Source organism: Phoca vitulina, unplaced genomic scaffold, assembly GCF_004348235.1.
Source record: "Phoca vitulina isolate PV1807 unplaced genomic scaffold, GSC_HSeal_1.0 scaffold31, whole genome shotgun sequence".
NCBI lineage: Eukaryota > Metazoa > Chordata > Mammalia > Carnivora > Phocidae > Phoca > Phoca vitulina.
Genome location: NW_022589734.1, coordinates 19,666,280 through 19,685,358, shown reverse-complemented (window position 1 = coordinate 19,685,358; position 19,079 = coordinate 19,666,280). Strand labels below are relative to the sequence as shown.

The 19,079-nt window shown below is 41.8% G+C and overlaps 1 protein-coding gene across 5 annotated transcripts in view; it reads left to right on the top strand.

The window, feature by feature from the left end:
- MBOAT1 (membrane bound O-acyltransferase domain containing 1) overlaps window positions 1–19,079 on the top strand; it is a 109,402-nt gene that overhangs the window by 79,470 nt on the left and 10,853 nt on the right. For all 5 annotated transcript variants that reach the window (XM_032424770.1, XM_032424775.1, XM_032424774.1 and 2 more), the window contains 7 exons: window positions 1,161–1,216; window positions 3,212–3,266; window positions 4,961–5,144; window positions 7,502–7,694; window positions 13,350–13,453; window positions 16,015–16,079; window positions 18,359–18,491. In XM_032424770.1, the coding sequence (XP_032280661.1) occupies window positions 1,161–1,216; window positions 3,212–3,266; window positions 4,961–5,144; window positions 7,502–7,694; window positions 13,350–13,453; window positions 16,015–16,079; window positions 18,359–18,491 (790 nt within the window). The remainder of the gene's footprint in view (window positions 1–1,160; window positions 1,217–3,211; window positions 3,267–4,960; window positions 5,145–7,501; window positions 7,695–13,349; window positions 13,454–16,014; window positions 16,080–18,358; window positions 18,492–19,079) is intronic.

The window sequence follows — 19,079 nt, the reverse complement described above, 5'->3', positions numbered from 1 at the left end:
TTGCATTTCTCTGATGGCTGATTATTGTTGAGCATCTTTTCGTCTGCTTATTTACCATTTGTGTATCTTTTTCAGAGAAATGTCCATTCAGATCCTTTGGCCATTTTTAAATTGGGTTATTGTCTTATTCTTATTGTAAGAGTTCTTTATATATTCTAGTACCAAGTTGCTTATCAGATGTATGACTTGCACATATATTCACACATTCTGTGAAAGGTCTTTTCACTTTCTTGGTGGTGTGAGTCATTTGAAGCACAGAATTTTAAGTTTCAATAATATCCATTTAATGCACATTTTTCTTTTGTTACCTGTGCTTTTGGTGTTACATTTAAGAAACCATTGCCAAATCTAAGGTCATGAAGATTTATGCTTGTGTTTTCTTCTAAGAGTTTTTTACTTTTAGCTCTTATATTTAGGTCTTTGGTACATTTTTAAATTACTTTTGTGTTCTTTTTATGTGGCTATCTAGTGGTGCCATCACTATTTTAAAAAGCTATTCTTGCCTCTGTTGAATTACCTTGGCATCCTTGTGGACATGGGTGCCACTTCTTAGACAAGCTTTTATTTGATGTCTTTTTTTCAAATTAGGATTGGTCTTATTTTTTGTCACTAAATGGTTTATTGACAGGTGGCTGCATTTTACAAAAGTATCTCTTACTATGTGTGCATAGAAGAATTACCTTTAATAGAACACGTGTTAGAACAATTAGGATGAAGAAGCCAGAATATATGTCTCATCCAGGTGGAACCGGGGCACTGAATTAGGTATCCCCCAAACTGGGGCTGCTCATACTTTAATGTGCATCTGAGTCTCCCTAGAGGTCTTATTAAAATGCAGGTCCTCATTTTCTCGTTCTGGAATGGAGTGTGTGAGAGTCTGCATTTTTAACAAACCCCTGAGGATGCTGATGGTGCTGGTCCTGGAAGTTACATTTGGAGGAACAGTGCAAGAGGGGCTTTCTGGTGTCCTCTCATTCAGTGCTGTTATATCTACTTATTTAAAGTGATTTGGAAGGGAATTTTTGAATTCCATCTTTTTTTTTTTTTTTTTCATTTTATTGAATAGCCTTCAAGATGAACAACCACCATGCAGGAAAATAGAATAAATGTTTCTTCTAGTGGTCCTTCTGCCAATCGATTCTCTTCTGTCTTCCTTTTAGGCCTCTGATGATTGTCACACAGAAGATCACGACCTTGGCATTCCAAGTTCATGATGGTGAGAAAAACAACTCTCTTTTCGGTTCTGAGAGTGAGCTCCTTGTTTAGACTATACCCATAGTCCAGAGTTTAGCCAAGTGCTGGCAGATCTTCTATAACTTGTCAAAAATTTACAAGCTTCTTTAATCAAAGCTCTTTACTTTCACAGCTATTATTTCTGTAATCTAAATTTGCTGAAGTATTTACACTGAGAACAGTTGGTTTTCTGTTTACATTTATAATGTTTTAAATTTATGGCGCTCTCTGCCCTTCATTTCCAAATCTCTTGAGAAGAAATGGCATCCTTTTTCTGTGGTTTACTCTGAGAAGCTCACAAGGTAATAAAAAATAGAATTGGCTGGTTAGCCATTTTTTTTTTTAGTGCTAGTTTTGTTTGTTTAGTGTTTTTGTTTTTGTTGTTTGGCTTGGAAAATTATCTAATGAGATTAGCCTGACCCTTCTCCTTGGAAGAAGGAAGAAGCTTCTGTTTGTATAAAACTGAACATTTTCTTTGCTCATGCCCTTCCTGAAAATGACGAGAAAGTGTGATTTACATGATTTAAAACCTGGTTCCAGGGAAGGAGGACGGCACTTTCAGCCGGGTGGAAGATTTCAATATGGGTGTAAGAGGTGTCAGGTGCAGTTAGTGAAAGTATACTCTGCAGATTTATACTGTTCTGGCAAATGCTTTCGGACTGTTGAAGCTTCTTTATGTGCAAACAGGTTGAGAAGATTTACAATCTCTGTTAGCTAGTCTTATTTTTCTTTAAAGCTTGGGAACTGATTTCATTTTGACCCTGGGTATTCCTAGTTCATACTTGGTGATTTAGTCATTCTGTAGAGAACTGGGTAATTTTATACTAAGGATGGGGTCTTTCTAGGGTGACCAACTGTCCTGGTTTGTCCAGAACTGAGCAGTTTCCCAGGACATGAGACTTTTAGGGCCCAAATTGGAAAAGTCCAGGGCAAATCGGGGCGAGTTGATAAATGTTTTTGTACCTAAAAGTCTAGTTGGTGGTGGTGATAGACTAATATTAGCACATAAACCAATAGCTAAAATCAGTTTAATTTCTAGGATTGCCAGAAATGTATTGTTGACATCTTAGAAAAAAGTGAGTGTGATTTTTTTTTTAAAAAAAACTCTTTTTTTTTTTTTAAATAGGCTTTTTGCCTAAATTACTTTTTAAAGCATTCTTAGTTTACCTGATTTTCTGGAACAACCCTTATGTGCAGCAAGATGTTTATTTGTCATTTCTTTTTTTCTTGTGTGTAGTGGGAACAGCAAACACTGTCTTCCTTTATGCATTTTTCTGAATTGCCTTTATGATTGGTGACCATCATCAGTCTTAGCTGGATATACGGCTTTATAGTCCAATGTCTATAGCTTATTAGATGGCACTTCAGTTTCTGCAACTATAAGCTAACCTAAATTTTATGAGAAGCACAAAGGTGATTTTGTTTTTGTTTTTTTTCTGGCATGGATGAATTTTAAAAGAAGAAGAATCACCTGATACATCTTTTATGTTTTCCCTGCATTCAGGATTACAGTTCCTGTGTTTTTGGAAGAGAAAATCCCCTGTTCCTTTCCCCATTCCACACCCGTGCCCTCAGCTGCGCTTAGCAGGTGTCTACAGCCAGCCTAATCAGAGAGGTCTTTGAGCTGGTGCAGGCTACAAAGGCAGGCTTCTCTCTCCCGTAGCAGTGAAAACATATGTACTTTGGTAAGAAGTGGAGGAGATGTCGGGAGTTCTCTGGGATCCGTGTCATACCATGCAGTTTAAATAGGAGTAACCCCTGCTTTCTCCCCTCTTCACGAGAACCTGCGGAGACTTTCCCCCTCACACGTGCACTTGCAGGTAGCTCTTTAATCCAGAGCATTTAAAAAAATGATTTTATGATTTATGAAATAAATGAAATGTGAAATAAATCATTTTTTTTTCAAATGACTTTTATTAGCCTCTTTTAGAATTTTCTACTTCAAACATCTTATTTCTACATTTTTTCTTTTTTATAGGATTAGGTCGAAGAGCTGAAGACCTCTCTGCTGAGCAACATCGACTTGCTGTGAAGTAAGTTTAACAATGTATTCTCGAGCCCTTTGTACATGAGCGTCTAGAAATCCTCCTCATTTTTCAATGCAGATTAACTCCACTATATGGTCATATTAGTGTTTATTAATGAATCTATTGATGGATACTTGGGTTGTCTGCCAATCTTTGGCTTTTACAAACCCTGTTCCTAGGTCATTTTAAAAAGGTTTGGGTATAGGCGCCTGGGTGGCTCAGTTGGTTAAGCGACTGCCTTCGGCTCAGGTCATGACCCTGGAGTCCCTGGATCGAGTCCCGCATCAGGCTCCCTGCTCGGCAGGGAGTCTGCTTCTCCCTCTGACCCTCCCCACTCTCATGTGCTCTCTCTCATTCTCTCTCTCTCAAATAAATAAATAAAATATTTAAAAAAAAAAAAAAAAAAAAAATAAATAAATAAAAAGGTTTGGGTATAGCGGTGGGATAGAGTCCCAGAAGCGGGGTTGCTGGGCGAGAGAATACACGGGGTCTGTAATTCTGTTAGTTTTGCAAGATTCTCCTTCACTGCCATTGTTAGGTCTCTTACAGAGTTACTTTTATTGGGTATGTGTCTGCCCAATAAATTATCAGTGCACATCAGTATGATTAAATGCGGCTATGAAGACGGATGGGAAGCAGGGCTGGAGAGAGGACTGTGAGCTGGGGAGTAGGAGACAGAAGGCAGGAAGCAGGAAGCAGGCTGAAGGCAGACTGTGGCTGGTGTGGGTGTTGGAGAAAGGGAGGCTGTAAGGGAGGAGAACAACATTGATAGGGAATGGAAATGGCTTGTGGGGTAGCACATCGGGGAAGGACGGGCAGCCACGGTGGAGGGTTCCTATAGGAGACTTTCAGGAGGTAGTCAGGGGTAAGGAAGAGAGGGTCCTGAGTGGTACGGAGATTGAGTGCCTCATTTTCACATTAAGGGATTGGGACTCTAAGCAATGGAGACCCACTGCAGGAGACTAATGAATCAGATTCTTTGCTCAGTATTGTGGGGATGTAAATGCTGTAGGGCGTAATTCCAGTGACTGGTTAGCAATGGTATTTTAGGGAGCCTTTCCCCACAATACTATCCTGCCCCTTTAAAAGCCATTTTAAAACACCACTACCTAGAACTGGTCTCTATAGAACCTTTCCCCACCACTACTTTTGTCTGTGGTTGGGGACCTCGTGCCCGGATGCCAAAGCAGACAGGAGACTGCTACAGTGGTGGTTTTTGTGTGTCCTCTTCAAGTGGAAACTGGTTCCACCCATCATTTGTTTTGTGTTTATTTTGGCAGTTGGGAGGGAGTTTTCCCATTTCACAGCATCTCGCTCAGCTCACATTAGGTCGGGTTCCCACCCCTGCCTGGTGTTTATTACCTTCATTCTCTCTTGCAGACAGCTAAGGTTGCTGAGAAAGCACGTCCCAGCCTCAGAATTACCCTGGACCTCGTCCTCCGTGTCTGTAGCCGCCGTCGGCCAGCAGAGGGCGCCACGGAGCACTGCACCTTCTCGGAGCCACCCACCTCTATTAACTTGTCCTTTCCACAAGGTTTCTAGCTTAGGTGGATTTTGAGAGAACCGGAACAAAGACAGACCACGTCATGTGTTATCATCTACAAAGACAACGCCTGTGTTTAGGATTGGATGACCTGCGGATCTCAGAGAAAAATCCAAGACTGAAGGCTTTTCAATTTTTTTTCACTTTATTTTCACAGAGTAAAACCCTCTTTTTTGGAATACTTAAGCTACCTTCTCAACTTCATGAGTGTCATAGCTGGCCCTTGCAACAATTTCAAGGATTATATAGCCTTTATTGAGGGGAGACACATACACACGAAGTTGCTGGAAGTGAACTGGAAGCAGAGAGATTTCCACAGCCTACCAGAGCCTTCTCCCACTGTAAGTGTTTAGTGCCAAGTATTTACCCAGAGCTCCAGAAAAATAGAGCTCCGTTGCCAGGGCTCACTCTCACTAGTAATTGTTCTAATTAAAAAGCCAAACAGTTTACCAGAAAGCTTGGCCAGTAACTCCCCCCAGCCCCGTTTCCCTCACAGCGCAGCTCATGGGCTGGAAATATTAAAGAATCGATCCACTAGGTCAACCTGCCAATATTTAATGCTTACAGTGTGCTCAGCACCGTGCTGGGTAACACATTCGGATTTATGAGTGCTTTTTTGTCTTTATGAATAGAAATTCATATCCAGCCAAAGGATAATGTCATGAAAGGGGGATGGGGAGGGAGTTGGAACCAGAAAAAAATGTGATTTTTTTTTTTTTTAATTGCAGAGCCTGCTTCTTGTGTGGGAAACCAGTTTTATGTTGGCATGCTTAAAGATTAGTTTTACTGATTTGGAGAGTTTAAGATGGTTTTTTGGAAATCCTATTTTAATCTTGGATTTTATTAATTTCAGATTAGTCAGCATTAGGATAACATGTCGAACTTGACAAATATGCTGAATTTATTCAGGTCCAATATCCTGTATTTAAGGGATGTTTGTAATTCGTTGAAGGAAGAGGGAAAATTGGAAAAAGGAGAAAATCAGGATGACTGAGTTAAATACTTTGTAAATGCTAAAATCTAGGCAAAATTATTTGAAAATTTAAGTGACTTACTAAGCATGAATTTTCAGATAGTTTTGACTGTCTGAACACAGGTGTCCAGCAGTGTATGGTTTGTCAACTGTCAGCTCTTCCTGCGTCATTGAAACAATGTGGGAGGGAGGTCACCGTGGCCATGAGACATCGAAGTACTCACAGGAGTTTATTGGCAGAATCCGCCACAGTAGTGCTCTGGTGTTTCACATGCTCTTACTTAGAGAATATGATCACAGAGTCTTAATATCACTCCCCGGGGAGACTCTTGCATTTTTGTGCACAGAGAAAGTGAAGCGGTCAGGTGGTATTTTGGCTAAAGACACATCGGGGGGAGGTGGCTGGCACTCCCAGGCTGGTGCCTCCCCAGTGTGTGGTCGATAATCGCAGCCACGCATGGTGAGCACTTGACTGGGAGCCCGATGCTGGGTACCTGGCAAATATTCAGTCACCTGAACCTCAAGCCGCTCTGAGGAGGTGCTATTACTATCCCCATATTACAAAAAATGTGGCCTGTTTTTATTTTTTTAAGACTTATTTATCTGATGGAGAGAGTGCACAAGAGTGCAAGCCTGAGTCGGGGGCGGGGCAGAGGGGGAGGGAGAGAATCTTAAGCCGGCTTGGCACTGAGTGCGGAGCCTGACGCTGGGCTCCATCTCCCGACCCACGACCCGAGCCAGCACCGAGTTGGATGCTTAACGGACTGAGCCACCCAGGTGCTCCACCCAGAAAGTGGCCTGTTTTTATAAAACTGGGAACTATAGTTCTATTGATGTTAAATGACATTCCCTGGAATGTTGGGAAAACTGGGCAAAATCACTTGGTCCAGAGGCATTTAAAATGTCAGTGCATCTTAATGTTAGAGCAGACTACATGTAAACCATCCTGGAAGGCTTTCTAAAACTCTCCATTACCTGCTCATGTCCCGGCTCAGGCATTTCAAAACTTGCACAGAATCCTTCCTAGCTTAAGCCTCTGTCCTCCTTGTGGTGATTCAGACCCATTTCCTTAACTCTGCTGGCAACAGAAGTAGAAGGCAAATTGTTATTCCTTTCTGATGGAAGATTGCACTCTATAATGCTCTTTTTTTTTTTAAAGGTTTTATTTATTTATTTGACAGAGACAGTGAGCAGGAACACAAGCAGGGGGAGTGGGAGAGGGAGAAGCAGGCTCCCTAACGACTGAGCCACCCAGGTGCCCCAGTAATGCTCTTTCTCTGATGTTTTGGGTAATAAAACCACCTTCCTTTTGGGGGCACCTGGGTGGTTCGGTCAGTTAAGCGGCTGCTTTCAGCTCAGGTCATGGTCCTCTGGTCCTGGGATCAAGTCCTGCCTCCTTGCTTAGCGGGAGCCTGCTTCTCCCTCTGACCCTCCTCCTGCTCGTGCTCTCTCTCTCTCTCAAAGAAATAAATAAAATCTTAAAAAAAAAAAAAAAAAACAACTACCTTCCTTTTGTCAGTAGAATGTGCTGGTAATAGTTTTCTTGCATTTAGCCCCTAAGCCCAGCATCCAGTTTGTGTCCTAGGAATGCCTGTTGCCGCTCCTTGTAAGGAGTATTACCAAAGCAGCTATTGGAACCGCTTTGTCCCTAAGGTACCCTTGCTGAAATTGTTTTCCTCATACGGGAGTCTTGCATGGTTACCCTGATTTTTTCCACATTTTCAGAGAGCTGTGATACACAAGCTGTGCATGACCTTGGTGTCTCTCCTCCTGTTTTTGACGCTCACGAAGTCCTTCCCTGTCACCTGCCTGGTCGATGACTGGTTTGTTCATAAAGCAAACTTTCTGACTCGACTCTGCTACTTATATATTGTCATGCAAGCCTCAAAGCCCAAGTATTACTTTGCCTGGACATTAGGTACGTTTGATGGAATGGCCCTGAGTGAATGAGGGAAGAGGGAGGCTCCTTGGATGGCCTACCCAGAACAGCATTGTGGATCCCCTAACCAAAAAAAAGCTCAGTGCATGATGCAGATAGCTGAGCCAGTATCATTTTGTACTTTCCAGCAAAGCACCCCTGTCCCGCCATCCATAAACTCAATTATCCCTGATAAGAGAAAAGCAGTCCTAGCTGTTGCTTCAACTCAATGTTATTAACAGATGTGCAAACTCGGAAGCTTCCTCCACCAATCAAAGCTGCCCATTAGTACAGTGGAAAGTTAGGGGAAAATTCCAGAATGATCTGTTTGTCATTTTTCTGGGTGGTGAATAACAGAGGGGACATGCTTAAAAAAATGTACCAAAATATGTGCTGGTTTAGGGTCACACTTTTTCTTTAAGAACTTGTTGGTTAAAAAAAAAAATTGTTGGTTAAGATTTATGCCTTAGAAACTGACTTCAGGTGACTTTTTTTTTTTTAAGGTAGAAAGTTCAACTTGATTTGTTTTTCTCTCTTTCCTTTCAAACTGTTTTAGACTGGAAAAGTTTAAAGCTTTGCTGGAGTGAGCACTAAGTCCTCCTATTTACTTACCAGGAGCGGTAAGGGATTTCTGATAAGGCACGGCAGCTCAGGAATGGAAAGTTAAGTTCTTAGCTGAAGGTGACCTGGGGCTTGATGTCAGGGAGCCCTGATTTGGTTTATTAAGTCAAACAGATGATTAAACTCAGCGCCTAGTGCTTAGCCTCTGTTCCATGAGTGAAGGCATAGCACTTAATTGAGTTCCTTTTCTCTCATTTCATGCTCCAAGTTTTTATCCCCGAATTAAAGCTGGTAGCTACTAAATTACTTTTTTACTTTTTATTATGGTAAGATAGAACACAGAATTTATTATTTTAACCATCTCTAGTGTACAGCTTAGTGGCATGAAGTTCATTCACAGTGTTGTGCAACCATCACCACTATCCATCTTCAGAACGGAATTTTCCATCACCCCAAACAGGAACGCTGTACCCATTAAAAAAAATAAGAACTCTTCATTCCCCAAGTCCTGGTCTAAATTATTTTTTTTTTTTTTTTTAAAGATTTTTTATTTATTTGACAGAGAGAGACATAGCGAGAGAGAGAACACAAGCAGGGGGAGTGGGAGAGGGAGAAGCAGGCTTCCCGCGGAGCAGGGAGCCCGACGCGGGGCTCGATCCCAGGACCCTGGGACCATGACCTGAGCCGAAGGCAGACGCTTAACGACTGAGCCACACAGGCGCCCCTGGTCTAAATTATTTTTAAAGGTCGAAATGTTCAGGGAGAAGTTCAGTCCAGTGTGGTATTTATGTGACACTTGGCCAGAAAGATCGAACTGAGGGCTTTTAAAACATTTGCAGCGTGGGAGGTTTTGTTTGTCACCTTTGGTTCAATTCAGGGAGTTTTTGTCACGCACCAGGTTCTGTGCCAGGAGGAATGCAAAGGTGAGTAAGCCCTCTTCTCTGCCATCAGAATTGTTAACAGTCCGTGGGCACAGGGACAGGCATACCGACCAGGCAGGAATGTGGCAAGCTGTCCCAACGCCAACAATCCAGAGGGGATGATGAATAGAGACCGGTTGTTTTGGGAGGCTTCAAAAGCCTTATTCCTCTTTCTGCACTTGCTTTATGACTTAAGAATGATAATTTCTTCAGTAGGTAGGCATGATACATACTATAGTTGGAACCCAGCTTGGAGCACCAGGTTTATTTTCCTACGTGAAATACTTAATATTTTCACTTTGCTCTAACCTGAGTGTGTGTGTTTGCAAATGAGAGAATGAGAGAGAGAGAGAGAGAGAGAGAGAGAGAGAGGAAGAGATAACAGCTCACTCCCCTTGGCTGCCTTCTACGTCTTCACTTACCCTTCCTTTTCTCTCTCCTCTCCCTACCTCTCCCGCTCCCATATTCCATATCCTAGGGCTTAAGGGCTGGCTTCTGGACTAAATCAGCTCCCGCTTTAGGAGGAAAGCAAGGCCCTGCATGGCCTCCTAGGGAAAGTCTAACTCGAGGTGGGTTGTGCTGGTGGGGGCGTGGGTGGGGAGGGGGTTCTAGGCAACGGGGGGCGTCTGGCATCGTTCTGCCGTTTTGGGAGTGCCCTGGATACTGGGAGCACCCTTTTCTGTGGGTAGCTTTCTCCATGGGCTTGGCTCTTTTCTATACCCCTTTCCATTTATCTTTTCTTTTGCGGGGGTTGGGGAGGTAGCTTCAGGAGAAATACTTCATTAATTTGTATGGCCTCAGTTCGAACTTTGTTACAGTTTAGATTGCACGGGCTGGTCTGAAATTAACCTTTGTATCATTTATGAATAAAGAAGCAATGAATAGTCTAACCGGGATTATTTAAACTGCTTAACCAAATAATTGTTTTATCCAGTTCCTTAAAACATCATTTACATATAATTGATGCACTAATTCTACGTGATTATGAATTTAATCCTTAAAGCTAGTCTCTTCATGAATCTCAGCTGAGCTCCACCGTGTTAGCCTCGCTCTCATTACTGTTTATATTGAAATAATTAAGGCAATTTTCTTTGGACTTATTGTAAAATTCTGGTTGTTTTCCCCTAATTAGTACTGATTAGTGAGACTCAACTTCAGCCCGGGCTGTGTTCCAAGGATCACAACCTCCAAAATATGGGTGTCCAAGTTAATTTATCTGTAATAATACAATAGACAATACTAGTAAAGCCAGTTTGGGGCTGGTGAACTTAGAACCTCTAACTGCTCAGAGACAAAACCACATTTTGGATAAACGGTGGTGAAATGCACGACGGGGAGCAAGCACGTCCCCAGCCTCTCGACGCAGCCTCTGAGAGCCACCCTTCTGGTCCTTCCTTTGTCTTTCAGAGTGACTCCTAGTGACTCAGGTGGTGGGATCAGAATCCTTTCTAGCATTCAGAGCCTGGCGCTGTTGACCACCTGAGTGAACCGAATGTTAGCATCACTAAGCCTTGGCAAGATGGGTCTGGGAGAACAGCTAACATTTCTCGAGGGCTGACTTGGGCTAAGCACTGCGCCAGGAGCACCATTCATGCCTCATTTAATTCTTCCAACGTGGCTTTGAGATAGGTACCATGCTCATACCCATTTTCTTATCAAGGGAATGGGTTTCTAGATGATAGACAACTCTCTCGAGGCCATACGTTCAGTGTGTTGCTCAGCGGAGACCCAGAAGCCAGGGGCTCTGCCTCTAGAGCTGGCCCTCCCCCGGCATCTTCACACCCCGCTGGGAGTGCTGAATGAGAGTGCTTGGAGAGTGCTTATAAAGTCCTGGGAAGATTGTGGGCACCCGAAAGAGAAGTTGTTGTTCTGGGTTTTAGACGAGCCTGGAGGTAGGAGGGGGAATTGAAGGGCTGCTGGTCCCGTACTATCCGGCCAGCCCTTGGTTTTCGTGTCCAAAACAGACCCCAAAGAGTTCCTCTTCTCCTGGTTCAGCTTATCTTGTCATCGACAGTTTCTTCCCACACATTTAAAACTTCGTTTCTTAACGGGCTCACCCCCTGCTTCGTTGTTCTTTTCCTTTTCCACTGAGTTTCCATCCTGTTGGCTTGGGAGAATGACCCAGCAGCTCTCAGTAATTCTCATCCTTCCTTCTAAAAGAAACTAGATCATTTCCCAGTGAAGCCAAGCATAAGATAAACAGTGTTAATTCACCAACTATGCCAAAAAGAAAGGAGACAAACCTAGAACAGGTTGTTTTTCTTTAGAGTAACCCTTCAGAAGTCGCTCTGGAGCTGGACCTGAATTTCTATGGGAAAGAATGAATAGTGCCTCAAGAAAGAGTTCTCTAAGATCTCCCCAGATCTAAGGCCTTACAGTGCTGTGATTTAGTTTAATTATTTTTTATTTTAATTCCAGTATAGTTAGCATAGAGTGTTATTAGTTTAGGTATATAATATAGTAATTCAGCACTTCCATACGTCACCTGGTGCTCATGATGACAAGTGCACACCTTAATCCCCATCACCTGTCCCACCTCCCTTCTGGGAACCATCAGTTTGTTCTCTGTAGTTCAGAGTTTGTTTCTTGGTTTGTCTCTTTTTTCCTTTGTTTGTCTTCTTAAATTCTACGTAGGAGTGAGATCATATGGTATTTGTCTGACTGACTTATTCCACTTAGCATTGTAATCCTCTAGCTCCATCCATGTTGTTGCAAATGGCAAGATTTCATTGTTCTTATGGCTGAGTAATACTCTATTGTATATATATATCATCTTTATCCATTCATCTATGGATGGACACTTGGGCTGATTCCATAGCTTGGCTATTGTAAATAATGCTGCTATAAACATAGGGGTGCATGTAGTTCTTAGTATGTTTGTATTTGGGGGGCAAATACCTAGTAGTGTGATTACTGGATCATAGGGTAGTTCTATTTTTAATTTTTTGAGGCACCTCCATACTGTTTTCCACAGTGGCTGCACCAGTTTGCATTCCTACCAACAGTGTAGGAGGCTTCCTTTTTCTCCACATTCTCACCAACACTTGTTGTTTCTTGTGTTTTTTAGCCATTCTGACAGGTGTGAGGTGATATTTCATTGTAGTTTTGATTTGCATTTTCCTGATGATGAGTGATGTTGAACATCTTTTCATGTGGCTATTGGCCATCTGGATGTCTCCTTTGGAGAAATGTCTGTTCATGTCTTCTGCCCATTTTTTAATTGGATTATTTGTTTTTTTGGGTGAAGTTTATTTCTTTTTTAAAGAAAATATTCTAACAGAATTAACTTGAACTAAGTGAAAAGAGACAATTAGCCTTTTTGGTCATCATAATAAAAGTATGTTGATTTCATCAGGTCTCTATTTGATTACAACATCGCATAATTAAGGAATTAGAAATGTTATACTCACTGCAGGGGGACATTTTCTTAGAGTTCCGTGAAGTGGAATAAAGATGGAAATGGGAGCTTTCTCAAACTGACTATGGGTAGGATGCTTTGGTAATTAGGTCCACGTGTGGTCTCCGTGGTGGCTGGCCCCAAATTCACATCTCTAGCTCTGCTCTTTGTCTTGTGCTCTAAACTTGTCTAACTGTATCTTGGCAGCCCTGACTGATACCTACTGGCATGTCATGCTTAGTATGTCCAGAATGAGCTCCAATTTCTCTTTCAGAACTGGTTCTCCTCCTGACTTTTAATGCAATCCGTTCTTGTCATGAGAGCTTTAATGACAGCTCTTGGACCTGTCCAAGTCCTCTGGGTCCCCTCTTTCTTCTGGCCTCTGCTTCTGAGCTTAGATGTATGTTTACCTTCTTCCCTTTCTCCCCTTCCATCAAGTGGGTCACTAAATCCTGTTGCTTTGTTCCGGTTCATTTTTCTTTTATTATATCTCATTTTGCGTTTTTAGGAGCATCTCGTGCCTTCTGACTTAGCAGGTGCTCACTAAGTGCTAATGAATGAATAAAAATGAATGAATAAAAATTAAGCCCACCAAAGAGCCCAAAAGGTTTCTGTGATTTCTAATGGTACCAGGTCCTTTCAATTGTTTTGGTTTCTTTTCCAAGGAGAAACTACTGCCCATCTCTCAGTCTTAAAGCTAGACAGACAGTTAATATCTTTTAAAGCAGCAATGTGACTTTTGTTCCATATCCTAATGTGTTGTTTTAAAAACCATAGCTGATGCCGTGAATAATGCAGCTGGCTTTGGGTTCAGCGGAGTGGATAAGAATGGAAATTTCTGTTGGGATCTGCTTTCTAACCTAAACATCTGGAAAATTGAGGTGAGTTCATTGTGCTTTTGAATCAAGCTTCCACGGTGAATAAAGCGAATAGTTTGCTCTGCGTTATCCCTGGAAGCTCTTCCTCAGAGTGTCCAAGGGAAAGCGATCAGGGCATGCCCGGTCCAGCAGCCTCCTGGACATTCTGTGTCTTAGAATTTTTCCTGTTTTTTAAAGATACCTACTTTCTTGACAGTTGTAATCGTTCAAGGAATGACATGCAGAAATCTGAAAAAGAGCCAGGAAAATCTTTCTGTGGCTTACATTCCTGTTCTCTCAACTAGAAAGTACAAATGTCATTTTCTCTTGTTTCACCTTCTACTTTCTTCAGTCAATACAGACAGGAAGCTCCTGTATTTAGATTTTTAATATTGCAAGCATTCGCTGTGGTTCCTTTTGAACCATTTCTAATCCATTTACTTTTACGAAGAATGGTCATGGCACATAGCTTTTAGGCCACTAGACTCTGTGTGGATTTTGTCTTTCTCTGGCTTTGTTCATGGACCGCAGCACTGAAGATGTTCTCATCTTCAGAGGTGGGCTCTTTGGGGCCACATCATTCTTGGCTTTCCTGGCATTGTGAGCCCTCAGAGCAGAGGGGAAGGCCCAGGCTTTGACCCTTTCCTCCTTTCTGCTAGGTGGGAGTAAGGACAATGTTCTCAACTTACGGAAGGGCTGCTTCTCTAGCCAGGTGACTCAGATGTGCTGTTGGTCATGGTTTTCCACCCACCAGAGAGCAGGCAGGTGCCACTGGAGAATCTGAGCAGAAGGGGATATGCATCTAGAGCAAGAAACCAGGGATGTGGAGAACGACTACCTGCTTACCGTTAAGTGGACACTCGGCCAGAAGGAGACATGGTGGATGTTCTCCACCTTCTTAATGCCTGAGGCTTCTCTTCATCTTAAATGGCTTAAACCAAGTTGCAGCCTCCAGAACAACCTTTCTCATTTTTGGGAAAGCAGTGTAGATAATCTTCAAGGTTCTCATTTCTTTCTTTTTTTTTTTTAAGATTTTATTTATTTATTTGACAGAGAGAGACACAGCGTGAGAGGGAACACAAGCAGGGGGAGTGGGAGAGGGAGAAGCAGGGGGAGTGGGAGAGGGAGAAGCAGGCTTCCCGCGGAGCAGGGAGCCCTATGCGGGGCTCGATCCCAGGACCCTGGGATCATGACCTGAGCCGAAGGCAGACGCTTAACGACTGAGCCACCCAGGCGTCCCAGTGTTCTCATTTCTATACAGATGATGATCCAAGAGAGTCCAAATGTGTTATGATTTTGTTCCCTTTTCCCACTAAAATTCTTCTCTTCCTCAAAAGTCTTGGATCACTGCTGGCTGCCTCAGAGCGCTGTGGATACGTGTCCTTTACAGTGGTTCCCCTTTGCCTTTGGCTGCCCACCAGTACACCAAGACACAGTCCTTTCACTGTGGGTGTGTGGTCAGAGTAAGGGGCTAAGTTATTAGGTTCTATCTTTATTATTAAAGAAAACCAGAAGGAGGGAGTTTGCATACTCAGTAGCGTTGATCGAGAGCAAAGAGCTAAAAGAAAACCAAGGAAGTCTGATTTAGGTAAGGTACATTGAAGCTGTGCATATAACATTTTATTAGCCAGCGAAGACATAAATAACACCCCTCAGGGTTTTGAAATAAGAAGTTATAATACAATTTATCTAACCTCTATCTATTTATAGCTCGCTCCATCCATCCATCCATCCATCCATCCATCTCTCTCTCATCTCTCTCCTTCTTTCCAAGCATACTATGTTAAGCCAGTATGTGGTCTAAGATTTTCTTATGGTTGAAAGAGGAAAATGGGGCACTTCCACCTTTATTAGGAATCCTGGTTCTTGAATGTTTGCTTTATGCTTTCTACTACCAGCCTTTGATAAGACCTTTTTCTAAAAAATTTTTTATTTTTTTGAATTTAATGAGAAAACCCAATTGATGGCTTATTTTAGAATCTCTCTTCTTTGGTACCCATATCATTGCCAGTTGGGTGATGTTTGTTTTCTTTTTCATATTGAGACCCCTTCATGCATAAAATCTCTCACTCTTCTAAATACAACTGGAAGCATTTGAACCTGAGCAGCTATTTGTAGAATACCTTCAAAAGACTGACCTAGTTTATAGATGGCCACGTAGTGAATGATGACAAATGTAGGCTGTCTCCAGAAAGGCCCTAAATTGACATGATTAAACCTTTCCGGTGGCAAAGCCCCTTTGAGAGAGTGTTTAGTTTTAAAACTCAGATGACTTAAAAAAAAAAAATTTTTTTTTTTAACCAGAGTGGAAGAAAAACCTACAAGACATTCCTTCAATTTTCCTCTAATTTGAAAATATATTTTGAGGGAAATGAAGACTTTGCAAGCCAAGTTTTGGTGCAAAGTAAATCTTATAAATACTGGAAAATTTTACTGCATGGGATAGAACAGCTGATCTACTCTTGATGGAGGAGTCTCTGTTGAAATTACACATCTCATCTGCCACCAGGGCAATTCTGGGGACGACTTTCCATTACTTGGGGTATTTTTAAAGCTAATGACAGGTGTTATTTTCTTCTTTCTAGACTGCCACAAGTTTCAAAATGTACTTAGAAAACTGGAATATTCAGACAGCTACTTGGCTGAAGCGGTAAGAAAAATACAAATGACCTCATTCCTCATGGCATGGGGATATGTTTAGATGGGAGTCACCAGACGAGTGGCAGCTCTGCCAGGCATGATGTGTCACCTGACACTTTTGTTTTGTATTAACATCTATGCCCTGGAAATGGAAAAGTAGAGAAGTAGTAATGTGAGAAGGTTACGATGTAGCATATTTATTTTAGTGGATCGCTTCACAGTACCATTCCCGTGTACCAACCACTCATTTCCTTGTCATAGCAATCCCATGAGAGGTTGGTAGTTAGCCCCATTTTACAGATGAGGAACGTGAAACACAAGAGAGGTTATGTCACTTGCCCAGAGTCACACAGCCAATGAGGACTAGAGAAGAGCCCCAACAGACTGTCTCCAGAGCCAGGCTCTTAACCTGTGTGTTGTGCCCCCTCTTACGTAGAGGAGGGTACATTGCTCAAAGGTCAAGGAGGGTCAACGTTGACATCAGATCACTGACGATTTCCATTTATCCCTAGCATTAAAAGCTTTATGGTACCCCAGATATTTATGCTTTTTCACTTTGTGTTTTTTGTTCATGTTTCTATCCTTTTGTTTCTCTACACGTTCCAGAATTGGAAACATGACTTAATATAGAACTAGTAATATGCTATCCTTTTTTTTGTTTTTTGTTTTGTTTTGTTTTCAGAACTCACATGAATTGATTTTATGTTCATCTTTTTTTTTTTTAATTTTATTATGTGTAATATGCTATCCTTGAAGCAACAAACTCTAGCTAGTGAATATTCCTATCTCATGAGTGCAGGGAGAGTATGAAACTATGAGGCTGGAGATTCTGGTTTTGATCCATAGCATTTTTCACAGGTCACAACATGGGGGTAAGAGACAATAGTAACACCTCCAAAGTAAGCTCGTGCACCATTGTCCGAAAGTTGATCTGAACGTGCAATTTTAGGAAAATTTGCACCTATTATTGCTATTAAATTTGTCAATAATTTTTTTTTTCACTTTTATTTTTAAAGATTTAAATCTTTAAAGAGAGTGAGGGAGCACAAGCAGGAGTAGTAGCAGAGAGGGAGAGGGAGAAGCAGGCTCCCCGCTGAGCAGGGAGCCCAATGCAGGACTCGATCCCAGGACCCTGGGATTATGACCTGAGCTGAAGGCAGATGCTTAACCAATTGAGTCACCCAGGCACCCTGTATTTTGTCAATAATTTTAGCATAAAACTCTATTTCTGTATATTGGGTAATCCCAATGTACCAAGAGTCCTACTGTCTCCATTAGGATTTTATGTTCTAAGATGACTGAACATACATGAGCACATTATAAATAAAAAGAATTTTAAAAAGTCATTTTAGAAAATGAAATGTCTTATTTGTACTAAAGATACAGAGTGTAAGAAACAAATACCTGGGCAAACTACCCCATTTCAAAGAAACATTGCAAGTGGCTTCCCAGTCCTGTGTTTCTCTCCCCAAATTCTTTCTCTTTCTTTGTATGAAAAGGGAGCCATAATCCTTAGTTTGGTTTCAAATCAGTTACTTTTGACAACCCATACAGAGCTGGATTGGTGTTAACTCTTTGAATTCCTATCTTATTTTTTATTTGGGTGCTCTTGTTTAGTAAGCCACATAGTGCCATTGGCGATTTGTAGATTGAATTTGCTTTAATAAACAACCAAGCGTCAAAGATCTCCAAGGTCTTTGCAGACAATTTCTAGATCCTCACAATATCACTGTTTAAAGCAAACTCATGGATTGAAATCCAACGGACACTGGAAGAGCTGAAAAGTCAGTAACCGACACGTTGATTTTGGGCTGGAGTCATTGCCAAGAGAGATAAAAGGGTTTGCAGCACTGCCTAGTTGGATGGCATGGGGGCCAGGTTGGAAAGATGAATTGAGGATATTCTAAAGAGGCTATCCTGATTTTAAAATTCTTAGTGCCAGTGGCACTTATCCATAAGTACTCCCAGTAGATTAGGGTATTGGTGGAGTAAGCTCCTATAAGGCAGGAACTCCTACTGTATAGAGTGACCACTTGGACTTTTATTAAACATAGTATGATGGTGTCTAGATCATTTAGTTTCATGTAGGTTACAACTTCATATTCCTCTCCCCAAATGACTGGACTGTGACTGGCCCGTCTGGTAGCATTCAGCATGTGGAGTTCAGGCAGCTGGGATTGCATTGCAAGTCCCCAAGAGGGGACTGATCAGATGATTTTGGTCTGAAGACACAAGTGTAGGTAGATGCTTTTGGTCTGACCTGTGACTCGTGCCTTCCTCTCTTCATAGAGTATGCTATGAGCGGGTTCCATGGTACCCCACGGTGCTAACCTTTGTCTTGTCTGCCTTGTGGCATGGTGTCTATCCTGGATACTATTTTACCTTCTTAACTGGAATCCTCATCACAGTAGCAGCCAGAACGGTAAGCTTCTTTTGGTTGTAGGATCTTTTCCTTAATAATCTGATGCCTCTGTGTTTGTCATTAGAGAACTCCTTAAATATATAGGAATTTTTGGCCATAAAATGAACTGTTTTCATGTTGTTCACAGACGGTGTTTGCAAAAAGGAATTTCAGGAGTAATGAATGTTTAATACCTTAAGAGATGAAAAAAATTTTTTTGAAGATTTAGAGAGCGAGCACGTGAGTGGGGGTGGGGAGCAGAGGGAGAAGGACAAGCAGACTCTGTGCTAAGCTTGGAGCCTGACGTGGGGCTTGATCCCACAACCCTGAGTACATGACCTGAGCCGAAACCAAGAGTTGGATGCTCAACTGACTGAGCCACCCAGGGGCCCCATTTCTATAGAGGCTGAAAAAATTTTTAATCATTAAACAGAAAGTCTACCGATTACAGATGAAGATTAGTAATTGAGGCTCTGTAGGCTTCATTTTGCTTATACTCATCTTAATTTCTCAGTTCATTATCCTAAGCTTAGAAATAATTCACAGTCTGTGCAGACAGTAAAATTGTAGCCATAGGAACTGTGTTGTTAGAGATTGCTCTAACTTTTC